Source organism: Thalassophryne amazonica, chromosome 15, assembly GCF_902500255.1.
Source record: "Thalassophryne amazonica chromosome 15, fThaAma1.1, whole genome shotgun sequence".
Taxonomy (NCBI): domain Eukaryota; kingdom Metazoa; phylum Chordata; class Actinopteri; order Batrachoidiformes; family Batrachoididae; genus Thalassophryne; species Thalassophryne amazonica.
The window spans coordinates 30093825-30112047 of record NC_047117.1 but is presented as its reverse complement, the minus strand read 5'-3'; the positions used below and the strand labels follow the sequence as shown (position 1 = coordinate 30112047).

General features: G+C 41.4%; 2 protein-coding genes across 2 annotated transcripts in view; one reads left to right on the top strand and one right to left on the bottom strand.

Annotated features, from left to right (window-relative positions):
• Positions 1 to 914: 914 nt before the first annotated feature.
• Positions 915 to 2637, bottom strand: helt (helt bHLH transcription factor). Its single transcript, XM_034188488.1, has 4 exons — positions 2560 to 2637; positions 1923 to 2027; positions 1650 to 1746; positions 915 to 1478 (listed from the first exon to the last, which is right to left on the bottom strand). Exons 1-4 carry the CDS (start codon positions 2584 to 2586, stop codon positions 1003 to 1005), a joined length of 705 nt encoding a protein of 234 aa, XP_034044379.1. The 5' UTR covers positions 2587 to 2637; the 3' UTR covers positions 915 to 1002.
• Positions 2638 to 12737: 10100 nt separating this feature from the next.
• acsl1a (acyl-CoA synthetase long chain family member 1a) overlaps positions 12738 to 18223 on the top strand; it is a 60441-nt gene continuing 54955 nt past the window's right edge. The window contains exon 1 of the mRNA XM_034188283.1: positions 12738 to 12829. The gene's annotated coding sequence lies outside the window, so the exon portion shown is untranslated. The remainder of the gene's footprint in view (positions 12830 to 18223) is intronic.

Below are 18223 nucleotides of genomic sequence, written 5' to 3'. Positions count from 1 at the left end.
TGACAGTCAATTTAACCTAACCTGCATGTCTTTGAAAGTGGGAGGAGACAGTTGTGCAAACTCCACAGATAAAGGTCCAGGTGAGAGGCGATCCCATGACCTGCTTGTTGTGAGGAAAAGTGCTACCCAATAAGCCATATGATATTCTTGAATACATGCAACATTTAACAATGTACATAATAAAACTACAGGTTCAAGTATAATTTGCTGAAAACTTTAACCCCCTTTCATTTAAGTTGATTCATTTTAAAAATGTTTTTTATTGAATTTAGGTACCGATAGATATATTTATTATGTGGAAATCCTTCCCAAAGTTGAATGGATTTCATCTGAGACTGTTTTGGTCTGTTACATTTTTGTCATATAAGATTTGAGCATTATATTATATTATATTATATAGGGTGCCCCCCCCCCACCCCCAAAAAAAAACAGAACCCGTAAAAATTGTAATAAATCCTACACAGCTCCAGCAAATTTCTTTTGGTTTTTTTTGTTCCAGTCGTTTCCCCCAACATGTCTTGGTCAACCAAGGAAAAGACATTTTGCCTGGAGCCCTATTTTTCCAATAATCGCACTATTTGGAGCATAATTTTGAAAGAACATGACTTTTATGCAAAGTAACCAAGATAACTGAAACTTTGGGGAATGAACATGTACAGACTTTGTAGGATTTATTACAATTTTATGGGTTCTGTTTTTGTTTGTTTGTTTGTTTGTTTGTTTTTCGGGGAGTCACCCTGTATTATAGGCTATTCTTGAATACATGTAACATTCATCAATGTATAAATCTACATAAATAATCACTCGTAATTTGTTGAAAACTTTAACCACTGTATATTTTTTCACAGAAATAAGTTTTAATAAATTCCTATTAAATCACATTAGAAAAGGAAAAAATAGGTTCCATCACTGAATTTTAATCAGAAATATTTATTTCATTCACAAAATATACACGGATCATTTCATCACCCACACTGATATAAATTAAACATAGACATTTATTTACATGGCATGTTGCGCGTTGTGCAAACTGAACGTGTTTGCGTGCGTGTGACCAATAAAGTTGAAATAGTGATGATCGAGTCCCTGCACCGGTGACAAGTACCCGCCGTGCTGCTGCGTGTGCGCGGAGAGAGGAACCGCCGGGTACGAGATGCTCGGGCTCCGGGCCGAACCGTGCCAGGAGAAATGGGTCGGCGGACTCTGCTGGTATACGGACTCTGCAGGACTGTGGCTTTGGTGCTCCGGGGACGAGTGGAGCTGACCCAGGTACTCGGACACTTCCGGAACTGAGCCGACGGAGCCGAATACGGGCTCGGTGACCACTCGGGACTTGGACTGTAAGAAAGCGAGGATCCGTGCGTACTTGATGTCTTTGGTTTCAGCCCGGTCCTCTGTGGTCAGGTAGTGCACCAGGTTCTTCATGCACTCGTGGTATCCGTAGTGGAAATAGTTGGCGAACTCAGCCAGAAGTTCACCTGAAATGAATCAGAGAGCGAATGACATAAAATAAAATAAATACATTTTTAAAAATCTACGGTTTCGTGTCGAATCTGCATTAATCCGCACTATCTAAAAATACATTACTCATAATTTTCTGATATATGTCCTCATCTCAACGCGGGTGATGTGCGTAAAATTTGTTGCACCTTTTTCTCTCCCACGAGGGAAATCCGCCGAATGCAGCGCGCGCAGGTACTGAACTGTCATCTCCAGGATTTCAGCCTTCTCCAACTTTCCAGAATTCTGCAAAATATTTGAAATATTAACATGTTTTAAAAGTCTAATACCAAGATTAACCACAGTTTAATTTCTTCTGGCCTCCAAATATATATCAGTATCCTATAATAAATACTACTAATTGATATTATATCATATAACAAATATTACTAATTGATATTATGCATTTAATATTACAATACCTGTTTAGCCAGAGCCATGGGAACTGTTTTTCCAAGTTCGTGTAGGCAGCGATTGATGCGATCCCGCCGGCGTTTCTCAATGACTTTATGAGAAATTGGAGTCCTCTGGAAAAGGAGAGAGACAGCGTGTGTGTGAGAGAGAGCACACAGTATGTAACTTGCAATCACTTAAACTTTCAAAAACACTCGAATGTGTCCCAAAATGAACCACAACAAAGCAACAAAATGATTTGGAAACGCGCTCCTGCGCGCCACACGCTATGCGCTGCGGCGGCAAAGCGCGCGACGTATATCTGCGCGCCGAACAGTTTCTATGTGCACCATTAACATAATATTTAAATTTTAGAACATAATATCCGTTTCCACTGCCGTAAACGTCACCAATAATGGTTCCAATGTGCGGAAGCGGCTTATCTTCACAGTGCGCACAAGTTGCGCTTTCGAACTGTGGCACAGGAAATGGCGCGCAGCGGATTTATTCACCGACAGCTTCAACTTGCCCGATTAATTATCACAGAAATCTCGTTGGAAAATAATTTAAATGCCACAAAATGGACCCTAACTATAGAGTGCTAAAGGAGTCTGGCTTATAAAAAAGTTTGATTGTCGTGGCGCAGAGCGCAAGAGAAGCGCGTACCTTCCGATCTTTCATTTTAGATGCCATCGACGAATTTATGAAATCAAATAACTTGAGCTGAGACTCCAACAGCGCCGCTTGCTCTGGCTGGAGATGAAGCAGACTGAGTTTTGAGGGGAAAGCTGTTCCTTATAAAGGGATCATCCAAAGGGACTCTGGCATTCATGGTGTAAATTATTCCATGGGATTAGATCCACGCAATGGGTAAATGTGTGCGTTTAGGATCAGTTAAAGAAATAGTAAAAATCTAAAGCAAGGGGCTAGCAGGGGGGCAAACCTGCTTTGTTAATCCACGTGGCTGTTCAAAAGACACGTGATTACGTTTGGAATATTATTTGCATAGTAACAACGAGGCGGGAAATAAGAAATGAGCGCTGGGATCGTGTGATCCGACGGGGCGCGCTGTGCGCACTCAAAACAAAGATGGCATAAAAAGAAAGAAGGAAAAAACCCTCGCGTTTCTCACACGATCGCCTGTTTACAAATCTCAGCGAGCGATCTTAACTCTCCATCCGAAACTGGTCCGAGTTTTAAGGCCTGTCCAGTGTCATTAGAGTAATTAAGTAAGCCTTTAATAGGCTGTTCCGCCGAGTTCAGGGGAGATCTTTTGGAGACGGAGTCCCCCCGTTTGTTCTCGGCGTTTCTCACACGACTTGGTGACACGTCGATCTTTTATGAGAGATGGCAAGCTTTTTGTTTACATTCTTTATTTTGTTGGAGTCCTCGGCAGGTGTGTGATTAGCCCTGGCACACGAGCGTCGTCTGCGTCAAGGCCAGTGTCTCCAGCAGCCTCTGGCGCACGAGGGTTACCCACCACTGGAGACTCTTTGGAGAGGCTCAATTTGTATCCTATTATCCTATAAGAAAATGTCTATTCAGTCGAATGAATAGTTTCATTGGCCTAAATTTTAATAATGCTGGGAAAGAAAGGGAGAAATAAAGAAGAATGCAGCTGGTGTGAGCGCGCATTATTCCCCGTCACCTGCAGGATGGGTAGCCTGGAGACCCCTATTCATTTGCCTAATTTTGGTCAACTTAACAAACTTTGGGAGAAATTATACTACCATTGTTATGAAGGGTGAAGCTTTCTGATCGAATTAACAACATGTTTTGATCCGGTAAATGTCATTAGAAAGAAAGAAACAATCGCGTTTAAAAGGGTCTGGGTAATGCGCCAAGTGGAGACGCCAAAGCGCAAACTGCACAAAGGCTGCTCGTAAATGCCACAGGGAACTTTTGTACCCACACATTGCTCAAGTTTTTCCCCTCCAAACAAAGGGCATTATTTTATACTTGAATACATTTCATACAACAATCGGCTGGTTTTTTTTTTTTTTTCTTCAAACATATTTTCACAGCAAGGTTAACAACAGGTTTATTGTGTGCGCCGCTCTCGTGCGCCAAAACTGTTTTCTTTTTTCACAGAGAATGTTTTAATCTTGAAAGTTTCGCATTCTTTCTTTCTTTCTTTTTTTTTTTTTTTTTTAATATTTGATCCAGTGAGCAGTGTCGAAGAATAAAAAGCAGCGGAGATGGAGAAAGAAAGGCTCACAAGACATCTGAAGCGTTTGGAGAGTTTTTGGGAGCACCATGGAGAGAAAGGCGCGAGCGAGCGGGACGGGGGCATAAAATCCGATTACTTCACTGCGCAGTTTTAACACTTTTTATGTGTTTGTTCTTTGGAATATGAAGGCACTTTTGTATAGATGTATTTTCTATTTTAAACAGAGATAAACACTAGTCTTTAACGGGCTGATCTAGTGCATGCGGCAGTGCACCAAAATCGTGACGCGTCAGGATTTTAACGTATAAACTATTAAATTGGCTATTTTAATGGCAATACTGTAGTTCCACGTAAAAAGTGGTTTGTGTGTCGTTTGACACCTATATCTGATTTTGTATTATTATTCAGTAGAGCAGAATAACGTGCTCACAATAAATAATTTCCAAAATTATATAATTTTTTTCGGCATCTGGTGCCACGAGAGAGAGAAAAAAACTGATTAGGATTACTATATTAATTTTATGGGTTGCTATAATCTTACACGTGATGATAATATTGGCACTATTGTCTGTTTTTTTTTTTGTTTTGTTTTTTTTTTGCGTTCACCACGTGGATCCTCTGGACGCTGATGCGCAGACAGAAGTGGTTCATATTCAATGAATATGCTCCTCTGAAAGTGATCACTGCTTTACAAGTGATAGTGACGAGAACACTGTTGATCCACGAGAGAGAAAGTGCTGAGATAAAGGGGGCCAACAATATATCCGCGCGCACTCGTCACTGGAACCGATATGGAGCTCTTTCATTTTCAATTATTAAATTAACCAAGTTGAATGTTGCTCAATATTTTATATATATATATATATATATATATATATATATATATATATATATATATATATATATATATATATAAAATGTCCCAAGTCTTCAAATCTTTTAAAAAAATAATAAAATCTGCTAAATTGTTAATACTTTGAACCAAATATTAAGAAATCAAATATTTGACCACTTGTTTTTACCCGTTAAACATGTGATAATACTATATATTTTTATGGACTCTTGCAATTTATAAGAAAGCCATGTCTTTGCAATTATTTTATTAATGAGTGATCATCAGCAACTGCTTTGTGTTGTCATTTACCAGGGAGTACACCTACAAAGAAGTCTTTTTTTTTCCTTCAAAATTGTAGCATTTTCTTAATTTTAAAATGGGGTTTGTAACTGGTATCATGTTCTATAAAATATAATAAAAATTCACACTTGATTTTTTTTTCATCACATTTTTTGACATACTAAGAAAAATAACTACATTTTCATATTCAAGTGTACCTAAAACTTCTGCACAAGTATCTATCTATCTATCTATCTATCTATCTATCTATCTATCTATCTATCTATCTATCTATCTATCTATCTATCTATCTATCTATCTATCTATCTATCTATCTATCTATCTATCTATCTATCTATCTATCTATCTGTCTGTCTGTCTGTCTGTCTGTCTGTCTGTCTGTCTGTAAAATGACTGTAATATATTTCGGTCTAACTGCAGCCGAGGCTAATGCGTGACACCAGTCTGTGTGCAGCGGATCTGTTTGGACTGTGTGTTGTCAGGCATTGTGCTCTGACCTGTGGTGACCTCTGAGGGTCCCCAACACAATCCCTTGGCTTGTTGCGCCACCCTGAGCCTGAAGTGCAGCAGTTCACACGGCCCCCCACTGACTGTGTTACAAATGACTCAGACTTCAGACTACATGGTTCGGCAGCTGCAGACACATCTGAAAACAGCAACTGCAGCCATGTATCCTGATGTTAGCATGGAAATATCTTAAGTCCTCATGGTTCTCTCACATGTGACAATATGATACAGTAGTTGTTTTATATTTAACAAATGTGATCGCAATGCACGCTCAGTAATGCTCCAGATGGTGCAGCAGTTTGGGAGTACTTGTGACAAACTGTGGATGTTACCTCCTCCCAGATGTGGATAGAAACACCACTTCTTTTCTTTCTTTCGCTCTAGTTTAGGGTCAGCAGCTATCACCTAAATTGGAAATATCAAACAGTTATTTTTATGATCTGAATATGGCAGAAGGTGCACTTATAGCATGGTTCTATCATCTACCTTGTATCATCTACCTGTGATCGCATGCATTAAGAATCAGTGCAATAAAGGTGTTTTTTGAATAGTCAGTTAAACTTGCTTCACGAAAACAGTACGCCTTTCCTCTCACGTTTGTCTGCGAGGTGGGGTGAGCAGCCAGTGGTTGCTGCAGGGATCAACACAGTGTTTTGAAAAAATTACCGAATATACTGGTTTGCTTGAAATATGTAATAAATCTCTTTTTGATCATCAACAGTGCACATTAACCAGATTCTGCTATGTTAAACATGTAATATATTCATCATTATTATTATCGTTCATATTTAAGAATAAAGTAATGCAGTTTGAACCATGTTGTCTTTGATACCAAGATTGATTTTGACTGATTTTGTTTGAACCGAACTAAACGTGCACAGCAGAGCTGGCTGAAATTCCACAGCTATGGTCAGCAGACTTTTTGTAATCACATGTTCTCATGGTAATAAATAACTCTTGAAAAATCAGTATCTTCATTTTCAGATGATTTCCATCTTGCTGGCAGTGTACACATTCCATGTATGTAAAAAGTGTTATTGTTTTTTTATATATATATATATATATATATATATATATATATATATATATATATATATATATATATATATATATATATATATATATTTTGGCATGTAGGAATGGTAAGGTTTCCGTTTGGCCTGTTTAATTTCTTAGCAGTTGCAGGCTATGTTTAGCCTATATGCTACTTTTGCAATGCTGAGCTAAAACAGGGCAGTACGGTGGCTTAGTGGTTAGTACTGTCGCCCCACAACAAGATGGTTATGGGATTGCTTCCTGCTTGGGCCTTTCTGTGTAGAGTTTGCATATTCTTGCCGTGTTTGCTTGGGTTTCTTCCGGGCGCTCTGTCTTCCTCTCACTTCCAAAGACATGCAGGTCAGATGAATTGGTGACTCTAAATTGATCATAGGTGTGCATATTGTGTTTGTTTGTTTATACGAGGTCTCTTAGATAATAAACCGACCCTTTTATTTTTTTTTTTAACTATATGGATTTGAATGACATGCGATTACACCAATCATGCTTGAACCCTCGTGCGCATGCGTGAGTTTTTTCACGCGTGTCAGTGACGTCATTTCCCTGTGGGCAGGTCTTGAGTGAGATGTGGTCCCGCCCTCTCGGCTGAATTCCTTTGTTTCACACGCTGCTCGAGACGGCGCGCGTTGCTTTATCAAAATTTTTTCTGGACCTGTGAGGAATATCCGAGTGGACACTATTCGAGAAATTAAGCTGGTTTTCTGTGAAAAGTTTAACGGCTGATGAGAGATTATGGGGTGTTTCTGTCGGTGTAAGGACTTCCCACGGAGCGGGACGTCCTGCAGCGCTTCCAGGCGCTGTCGTCGGCCTGTTTCGAGCTGAAAACATCCTAATTTAAGGCTTAATTCACCCAGGACATCGTGAGAGAACAGAGAAGATTCAGAAGAGGCCGGCATGAGGAATTTATGCGGACATTCCACTGTTTAAGGACATTTTTTTAATGAAAGACGTACGCGCAAATTCGCCGAGTCGTTTCCGTGACGACTCGGCAAATCTGTGTGCGCCGCGACAGGAAAAACACCTCCGTGTTGAAAACCATTTGTAGAATTCAGGCGGCTTTTAATGGCTTTCAACAAGTGAGTAACTGAGAAATTGTTTAACAGCTTGGGCATGTTCCAACTTGCCCGTTAAGATTTCCAACGGAGGTGTTTTTCCTGCCGCGACCCCCCGCGGTCGGGTCCAGCCCGACATGCGACTCTGCCCGCACGTTCTTTCATTACAAAATGACCGTTAACAATGGAATGTCCGAATAAACTCCTCATGCCGACTTCTTCTGAAAGTTCTCTGTTCTCTGACGACTTACTGCGTCAACAGAGCCTGAAATGTGGAAGTTTTCAACTTGAAACGGCGAGACGCTGCCGCCTCGAAGCGCAGATCGCCGTCAGGCGCCGTGGACCGTCCTTAAAGCGACACTTACAGACCAAAATCTCTCATCAGCCGTTAAAATTTTTACCGAAAACCAGCTGAATTTATTGAATGGTGTCCACTCAGTTGTGCCTTACAGTTTTGAAAAAAAATTTATCAAACAAAGCAACAGTCTCTGAGCCATTCCTAAACAATGAAAAAAATCGACGAGCGGGTGGACGACTCCTCACTCAAAGACTGCCCACAGGCGAATGACGTAACCGACAGGCGTGAAAAAACTCTCGCATGCCCACGAGGGTTCAAGCATGTCTGATGTAATCACACGTGATTCAAATCCATATGGTTTTTGAAAAAATTAATAAGGTCGGATACTTTTCTAATAGACCTCGTATGTGGCCCTGTGACAGATTGGTGTCCTGTCCAGGGTGTACCCCACCTCACACCCTATGAATGCTAGGACAGATAGGTTCCAGCATCCCCAATGACCCTTAGTTGGAGTAAGAGGGTATAGAAAAAGAATAAATGGTCTAAAATCACTGAGCTATCTATCCTATCTATATCTATCTATATCTATCCTACCTATCTATCCTATCTATCTATCCTTAAGGCTGAGGGCTAGTCCTCCAAGAGCACTTTATAATTCTTGATGAAACAATGGATATGAAAAAAAGATTGTGTATCTTGTCATGTCATTAGGTTAGAGGTTACATTGTAGTGAGCTCTCCAGAAGAATTATGCCTCTGATACATCATCTTTTGTACAGTGCATCTGGAAAGTATTCACAGTGCTTCACTTTTTCCACATTTTGTTATGTTACAGCCTCATTCCAAAATAAAGTAATTTTTTCCCATCAAAATTCTACTCACAACACTCCATAATGACAACATAAAAAAGTTTTGTTTTTTGCCACCTGTTTGAGTCACTCATATTCGACTCCTCTGCCTACACTACCCAGCTTTTACTGTCCTTGACTGTCAGACCATTCCATGCCTGTCTACATCTCACGTAAATAGCTACTAGTGCTATTAGTGGTATGGACTGACCAAAAAGTCTTGCCTACCCTCAATCACCTAAGTGACTGAACCCACACCAAGCCCGTTGAGCCCTGTTTTCAGTAGGTTCAATTTCACCCTTACCTATCACCCTGACCCCGTAATGTGAAACCAGATGCCCGCTCATGCCAACACAGGGTGGAGTACACTAACTGTGGTCCAGACACTATACTCCCTGTTAATTGTGTGGTAACAGCTACAACTTGGGAGATTGAGTCAGCTTTATGGCCCCTTCACATATAACACGAAAGTGGCCAAAAGAAGCAGAAACCAGCCAAAAAACAGCTAAAAAAAACCTGAAGTGACAATCTGTGAAAAATCCCGCGTGGTGTTGGGAGGGACACACGGTTGGACAGGTGTGAACAGTGCGAGCATGTGGAAAGTGTGACACCACATCACACTCCCACAGCAGCGGAGCAATTACTTGCTGGACATATGTACATAAATCAACAACTCGAGATAGACCTCGGGTTGGTATCAAGTTTTTTTCTCTTTTGAAGATTCTTCTTCAAAATTGTAAGATGATTCATGTCACCTTTGATATTATAAATATTTGAAACCAAGGAGTGTTTTGTGTTCACCCTGTATATGCAGCTGTTGTTGTATTTATTTATTTGTCCTGCCTCTGTTCTCTGTGTTTTTAATTTAACACGTCATGTGCAGTGAACCGCTGTCAGTTCCAGGTGACAGTGAGTCGCTGGCTGGCGATCAGCTGAAAGTGATCACACATGGATCACGCCTTTCCCCTTATCATATATTTTATTTATTTTCCACTCTTTCTGTTTGTCATGTGGACTACAATTTATGTGGTGGAAGGATTATTGGCCTGGCTGGCTGGGTGATGGCTAAGTTCACACCGTGCCGTGCACGCTCAGACATTGCTGGCCGCTCCCCATGTGATCTTGTCTGTACATAATTATCAGTATGTCATGAGAGCATGATGGCCTGCCCACACATGTGCATTGCGTGGAGTGTTGCTTGTGTTGTTCATGGCACGATATGTGTTCTCCAGCTCTGTTGCGAGTACACAGCGGTCAGGTGTTCCAGCTGGACATGACAGCCATACAGATGCGCACTGTGGTGGACAGTAATTGCAGTCCACCCACCTCAGCCGCACCTGACAATGTTGGATCTTGGTGTGTGTGTGTGTGTGGGGGGGGGGGGGGGTGTGTGTGTGCACCTGCATGCCATTTGTGTTGCTTGGTAACGGCACACTCGAGGGGCACTTAGAAAATGTGGGGCCATTCACACAGCCAGCTCGAAAGTGGTTGCCTGCACTCTGCTCTCCGGCTGGCTGCGCGAATGGTCCCACCATTTCTAATTGCCCCGCGATTGATGTTGGATGTTCATGGGTGGCACCTGGACATTGGCCCAACTTCGGCTGAGAATGGGCCGAATGGCCATTCCTCCAGGATTTGCTCGCATTTGGCCGCTGGTGTAAAAGCTACCTCAATCACGCCATTTGGCCACAGTTTGACATGGCCGATGATTTCTTTCAGCTCCTCGGCAGGGGCACAATATGTCCGACCTGCGTTTGACACGCCGTTTGAATGCTGCGAGCATGATGGCAGTGCAACCTCAGATTGCCCACTGTTCTAATGGGTTTCCACCATGAGCGGCATGCCACTGTAGAGTGCATGTGCTGTGCCCGAATGGTTGTGGCGACTGCTGTATGAGGTGGCATACGATTTCTCTTTCATGCGCCAGTCGGCTTTAATCTTGTTGTGTGTGAAGGGGCTCTTAGAGAAGCTCAGCAGGATCAGCCAGATCCAGAAACTGTAACCCTAACCATCTGTTGTGTCACATTCTGTCCGTTCACAGATCCTGCAGTAGGTTCATTCTTCACAGTTCTGCTGCCATCTTGGAATGAATCAAACTCTCTAGTTCCTCAAAAGACACTTCTGGTGGCCCACTATGGACTCAGACACCTGTGCGTTTGTTGCTACTTGCACAGTTTGTACCCGGGGAAAATGTTCCCATCACCCTCCTGCTATCCTGCTTCACCTTCCACCTAATCCCAGTCACCCTTGGTTGCACATTGCCTTGGATTTTGTCACCGGGTTACCTCCCTCCAATTGTAATACCATTATACTTACCATAGTTGACCATTTTTCCAAGGCCATTCATTTTGTTGCGTTGCCTAAGCTTCTTTTTGCCAAAGAAACTGCTGACCTTATGATTAACCATGTTTTCCATCTCCATGGTATCCCAGTAGAGTTGTATCAGACTGGTGTCCTCAGTTCATCTCTCAAGTCTGGAAAGCCTCCTGTCAAGCCATGGGTGCATCATTTAGTCTCTAGGTTTAGGTTTTCACCCTCAAACAAATGGTCAGGCTGAGAAAGCTAACCAGGATCTGGAGTCAGCACTACATTGTGTTGCGGAGTGAAACCAAGTGCATTAACAACTAAGTTGGCCACATTGCAAGAAATCATAGCTTTGGAGAAGCCTTGTAATTCTCAAGAACCATAGCATGTCAGCAACAACCATATAACAAGGGCATGGTTTTGTACTATGTATGTGCACAAAAATTACGACAGGTTTCCACCTGTGGCGTGGTGCCAGTTCACCTATAATAAGGTTTTAGTGAGTCTCACTTAATTCTTTTTGTCCCTGTCTGTCTGTGTCATAAGTCTTAACATATCTGTCATGCTGACGTACAGTCAAGTCTTTGGACAGTGACAGTTTTTGTACTTTGCCTCTTTACACCACTATAATGGAGTGGTAATGAAGTAATGAAAATGTACTTGTAGTGTAGAATTTGAGCTTTAAGTGTAGGGGTTCAGGGGCGGATCTAAGGGGCGAATTAAACATATGCCCATAGGCATTTTGATAATTAATTTTAGTTAGTTGAACTTGATAAAACTTCAAAGAACCATTTTATTTTTTCAACGTCTTAATGGTGCTGATAGCTGTGTGCATTTTGTGCTCAGGTCATGATAAAATGTAAAGATTTTGTAAAATGACATGTAAACCATTTCAATCACTTTAAAAAAAATGTTCAGTGAACTGGTTTAGTTGTTTGACCAACTTCATGATAATGTTCCTAACAGCTCCCTGCACATCTGTGTGAAGGTCAGTGTACACTTATTTTTTTACTTTGTAAAACTTCAGGGATCTATTGTATTTCTTAATGTATTTGTTAATTTCTTCAACTTCATTACAATATTGTTGAAGGGTTCTGTAAATTAATTATGCTGTAAGGCATTGAACGAAGACTTTGTGTTAAAAATTTGTGTTATTCCAAATTGTGACATCTTTTCTACAAAATTTTTTGAACTGCACGCAAATATCACTTTCGGGTATCGGTGTCCTACATTTGTAAAAATTAGTTTCAGTAAAGCCACACTGGTTGACCCTTAATGCAAGGGTTTAAACAGCTGCTCCATAAAGTAGGAGCATTTTAAGAAAACACTAAAGCCCAACAATATGCTCTCAATTTTTTTTTCTTGCACGTGCCTTTGAAATGAAAAATGAGTAGCTTCCTAGAATAACTGGCCAATAGCAGTAGGCTTCTCAAGCGTTTAAGCAAAGTAAAACGTGAAGTCGTCTGTGATTGGCTAAGGCCTGCACGAGGCGAGCTGCAGCTGTGGACCTGCTACGGCTGAGTGAGGAGGAGAATCCGGTTCCAGTGTTCAGACACGCTGCACGCAGGTTTGTGGATTTATAAAACCTCATCTTCCTGCTGCCTGTGTTACATTTTTAGTTATCGTAAAACAATGGCGACTATTGTAAAATAGGACTCTTCGCTTTCATGTTTCCAAAAATAGACCTGAATCGTGTGTTAAAGGCGTCATATGTCAGCGCTCACCTTCGTTGTGTTAAAAGAGAATCGTTTGTGTTGTGGAAAAATAGCGCTAAAAAATTGACCATCTGCGTGTCGTTTCATGGAGGTTTTTGTACTGATGACACGTAGACTCCGCTAACCCTTCCTGCTTTTGAAAAAACAAGCAAACACATCTCTTCAATTTTTTTTTTTGAGCCGTTAAAGAGATAACTAATGAAATGGCAATTCTCATGTAAAGAAGTTCTCATTGATTTTTAAATGGCTCCTGCGTCATTTTTTATTTATTTATTTATTTATTTATTTTTTTTTGGCAAAATATCAGTGTTGGGCTTTATTTATTGTATGCCTTCCTGGACAAAAGATCATTTATAAAGACCTTAGTTTTCATGCACAAATGGAACAGAGAAGAACTTTTAATACAAGATTACAGTAGGGCTAGACGGCAATCAATACAGTACAGAAAGCAATGCTAACCCCAACCATATATTATTATTAGTATAATAATTATGGATTCAGTGCTGATGAGAGCACTCCCATTATATATATGCAGTCATTAAAAAATACTTAAATAACTGTATCCTGTATCAATTAGTTTTGGTCCAGCTTAAGGGCCCCTTCACACAGAGAACCATGAGACTTTGGAAAAACGGCCAGATCAAGGCATTTTTTGATTGATTGAATTGCACATGTACGGCAATCAGGGCGAATCACAGCGGAACAGCTCGTATGAGCGAACCACAAAAATATCAAGCCGACGGGCAGGCGTCTGATTGCCAGTCAGAAACATTACCGCTGCACTGCCATCACTGTCCTGTAAAAAATCAACAAGGACATGAACGCGTTTTTTTTTTAAAAAAGGGAAAATGCACTGTAATAAATGACCAAATGGTGTTTCTTACGACATATTTTTGCTGATATTTGGCTGAAAGTGGCATATTTGTCGCACTGTTGGCTTGTTATATAGTCCTGCGGCGTGCCGCTCACAAGACACGTGTGTCCTTTCAGACTGACGTGACATTCAGACCGCCTGCTGCGTCCACATGAACTGACGGGCCATTGCAGCTGGCACAGACTCAGTGTGCGCGCTCTCTAGCCTGTAGCAAAAGCAATATATGTTTTTATGTATTTCCACGTGAGGACAGCAAGCACTCACGCGTGTGTCTGTCAAAACACTGTATGTGTTCTGCAGCTGTGATGTCCAGGACCAGAGTTGTCAACAGCTCCAGCTGTTGGCAGCCAGCCACGCCCCCTGTCCATTCAGCGCACAGACCAAGGTGTCACTCTGTCATCAGATGAGAGGCGCCATGCCTGCGGGGGGAGCACAAACCGCACGCACGTGTTGGGGGGAGGGAGCGCGCGAAACACACATACATGTTGCGGGGAGAGCCGACACTCTGGCATGCCACATAGTCGTGGGGACACGTAAACAAATTTCGCCGCCAGCTCAAAAGTGATTGTCTGCTGACTGTTTTTGTGCTAATAGCGCGAATGGCCACATGCCAAGCGAGTAGTGTCAGTTGTTCGTCTGTGTCACCTGGAATTTGGCCAACACCTCCCGCGAGAGTGATCGAATGGGCTCTCACAGGGCACATTCTGTCTTTCAGCCGCTGGTGTACGCAAATAGTTGTAGCGACAGGTGTACGAGGCTTTGGAGGTAGCTCCGATTTTACACGTTTTGCATACGATTCCTGCTTCATGCACAGTTATGCGCAATTCGACCACATTCGTATTATGTGAAGGGGCCCTGACGTGCATATTGTTTGTCCAATTGGAACGTGGATGTTAACGTATGACTGCAACTACATCTACACTGGTGCTAGAGGTGGGTGGTATAAAGTGTAGACAACATAAACAGTCTAAATTTGGTGAAGTTTTTGATTATAACGAGTCCGACCAACTGTGATGCCATTTGTTGACATCTTCAACTCACATCAAAAGCGAGAACCATGAGACTTGGACTGTTTGGAAAAATGGCCAGATCAAGGCATTTTTTTAATTGATTGAATTGGTTAAATTAAACGTGAGTCATTGAATACAATAAATGTGTGCATTGTGGAGCAAACAACCACGTTAGCTGCTGCTTCAGAACAGAGCCTACAGTCACTGTGTGTTTGCGTGATGAGTAACTGCTCAGAAAAATGTGGTCACAGGAACAGGCTTCAGATTATTACGTCCACCAAGGACGTAATAAAATCATCAGTGTTTATTTATTAGTCTGTCTGTCTTTTAGCAGGATTACATCAAAACTACACCATGGATTTGAGTAAAGTTTCACCACAGGTAGATATTAGGCCATGGAAAGACTCCATTAAATTGTGGAGGTGATCTAGATCTGGATTCTGATCAAATTGCACTTTATGTAGGCTTTTTGAAGGATCACATCAAAACTACTTCACGGATTCTCACCATATTTGCACCACAGATAGATATTAGGGCATGGAAGTCTCCACTGGATTTTGCAGGTGATGCAGATTGGCGGACATCAAAAATATTTTGTTATATAATGTTTTTCTCAGTGACAGTTGAGTTTTCTGAGGAGATGAAACCAAGGCATATTTGACACTGAGATCTTGGAATTTCATACCACACCACCATCCCACTGTGTCTGTTGTGGTCATTTCACAGTATCAGCCTGCCTGATTGTTTTGGGATGAACAGCAGTGAAGACTACTCCATGCATTAACAGATATTTGCAAAACAGTGCTGTGCTGTAAAGGCCTGGGGCCTTTCAAAGAGGAATTTCAGGTTTTAGAAAGGACATCCAAGCCTTTCCCTGAAAGAAGACCCGAATGTCACTAACCGACCAACATGGAAACACTGTGAGCATTGCAACAGAAATTATCCGTTATGGTGCTCGCAGAATTATATTTCTGTGGGGAAGACCGAAGTCTTGTATTCTTAAAGTTGTTTTTGGCAAAATCTTGTCAGATTTCGGTTACTTAAAAATACTATCTGAACTTGAGGATGGAAAGCAGGATTAATGAGTCTTCTTGACTTTTCCTTGGGTGTTTGTGTTTTTCTAGCCCAGTTTCACTTATTTTTTTTTTGTGCTCCCGTGACGAAATGAGTCAAATTTTCATGACGGGGTTTTTTTTAACTCACTATTCCTGACCCTAGTCCTACCCCCGACCCTAACCTTAACCATAACCTAATCTTACTCTTTCCCCCCACCCTAACCGTAACCACCCCGACCCCCCGCTTCTAATTTCGTGCAGCCATCACGGCATGAATTAGAATGAATTCGTGCTGCTGTGATGAAAATGAGGCGCTTTTCGTCACCATATCACAAACCAGTAGATTAACGTATATTTTGTGCTGCTGAATCAGGACTTGCCGTGAGACCAGGTTGGTTTTTCTCAATGTGTACAAGTGCAGTTAAGCATGGAATTGTTTTATTAAAATCATTATTCGGTATATTTGGTAAATTAAAAAATTCTACTACTGGGGAAGGGCCTTCTGTCAATTGTTGATGAGCTTACCGTTTCCTTGGTGGCCACATGATCCTACCTACCGGGTGTACCTGCAGCATTGCAGTAGCCTGGCTGTAGGGCTTCTGCTGGGCTGTGGAACTCAGTAGCCTCTTTGACACATTTTTGGCAATATTGAACTTGTTTAGACATTACCCAGAGGAGCAGTATGTGAGAATGCAAGTGTCCAAATCGGTTGGACTGGACATTAACCTGACTTAAACCTACCAGCTCTCAAGTACAAGTTCTGTGTAATGCGTGAATGAGCACTAGCGCAAGCCATTGTCTTCAAGACTTACCATGAGTTGGAGTGCATTATGTTTTTTATCATGAAACTCATGTAAAATTGAAAAAAATATAAACATACTGTGCAAGTGTGAGTATTGGCTGTGAAAATGCTTAAGGCTGACGTCTGACTGGAGAGATTCTGGATCTTCTGTCAGAGAATCAGGTCTGAACATTGTTCGGAGTTAATATTATAAAACAGCTCTTGACTCCATTAGAGATATCAGGTCACTGTTCTTACTGTTAAGTGTTCAATAAGTGCTCTACTTCTTAAATCATTTTTGTGTTTTTCTTCTGACTTTTATTTTTTTTATTTATTTAATGTGTATCTGTGTTTTACTGGTGTGACCTTTCCCCTCCTTTAGCAGGCAAATGACAGTTAGTTGCTACTCCAGCATTATAATCTCATGCTCAAGGGGAGGTGCTAGGTGTCACCCCCCCACCCCACCACCACCACCATGCTCACAATCTATCTGTTGCAACATTTAAAATATGTAGACGTGATTGTGTGCTCCACTGTGACTCGCATCAGAAAGATAGACAGTACAGACAGTAAAATAAATAAAAGAATAAGAATTAAATAATTGGAAATCATAAGTAATATTTTAATAAATTTAAAACTATTTCTAAGTATATTATGAAAAATAATGGACCTATATAGACTGTTCTATCCCCTGCAGGGCCCCCTTTTGTGGATAAGAATATTTTTGACCCCCCCACACACACACTCTAATTTGCGCATACACATTTTGCGTTCAAAACTCTAAGGAACGCCTTGGGGTTCCCCTGGAGGAGCTGGGGGAGGTGTGTGTGGATTGGGAGGTCTGGGCGGCTTTGCTTGAGCTGCTGCCCCTGTGACCCGACTTCGGATAAAGCGGAAGAAAATGGATGGATGGAACTCTAATGAAATTTCAAATCACCTTTACAGTAGAATTATTAAAAGTGACACCCATAATGTATCTAAAATTTAAAAACAGATTTCTATAAAACATTTCCATATTCTCTTTCCATCAGTCTTGCCAGATACAACTGATGGTTTCTGCCCAGAAACTGATCAAAACCACCAAAATGTACGCAAAAGGGTAGGCTATAACTATAATTTTTTAAAAATTAAATATAAATATTTTAATTGTCCCAGTAGGCTTGCGCGGTTTAGCCGGTTTTTCTGGTACACAGTATAATTTTGGCCAACGGTAGAGATTTGGACTCCACTGACGAATTATGATAACGGCCGTGGAGTTTTTCGATCCAGGAAAACTCCTCTGTGAAGCGGCTGTGTGTGTGCGCATACGTGTGAACCAGGTTGCTGTGGCGGAGAGGGGTGTTCAGAGCTGAGGTGACTGACTCTCACTGCTGTTGATGTAAGTTTGCGAGATGCCTGTTCTGTCGCTGGTATTTGCAAAGCCGTTATTTATTTATTTCAGCCGACACACTGGGGAAAATGTGGAAGTGGCCATCCTGAAAGTGCTTCATATATTCAGAGCGTTTCTGCCATCTAGTGTTCAAGAA

Bases quoted from the DNA above. Each gene is read 5' to 3' on its own strand.
- helt (XM_034188488.1), bottom strand. From the start codon at position 2,586: ATGGCATCTAAAATGAAAGATCGGAAG. The intron at 1,747-1,922 runs GTATTGTAATAT...AATATTTTGCAG, and splicing joins CCATGGCTCTGGCTAAACAG to AATTCTGGAAAGTTGGAGAA. The intron at 1,479-1,649 runs GTGCAACAAATT...GATTCATTTCAG, and splicing joins CCCTCGTGGGAGAGAAAAAG to GTGAACTTCTGGCTGAGTTC.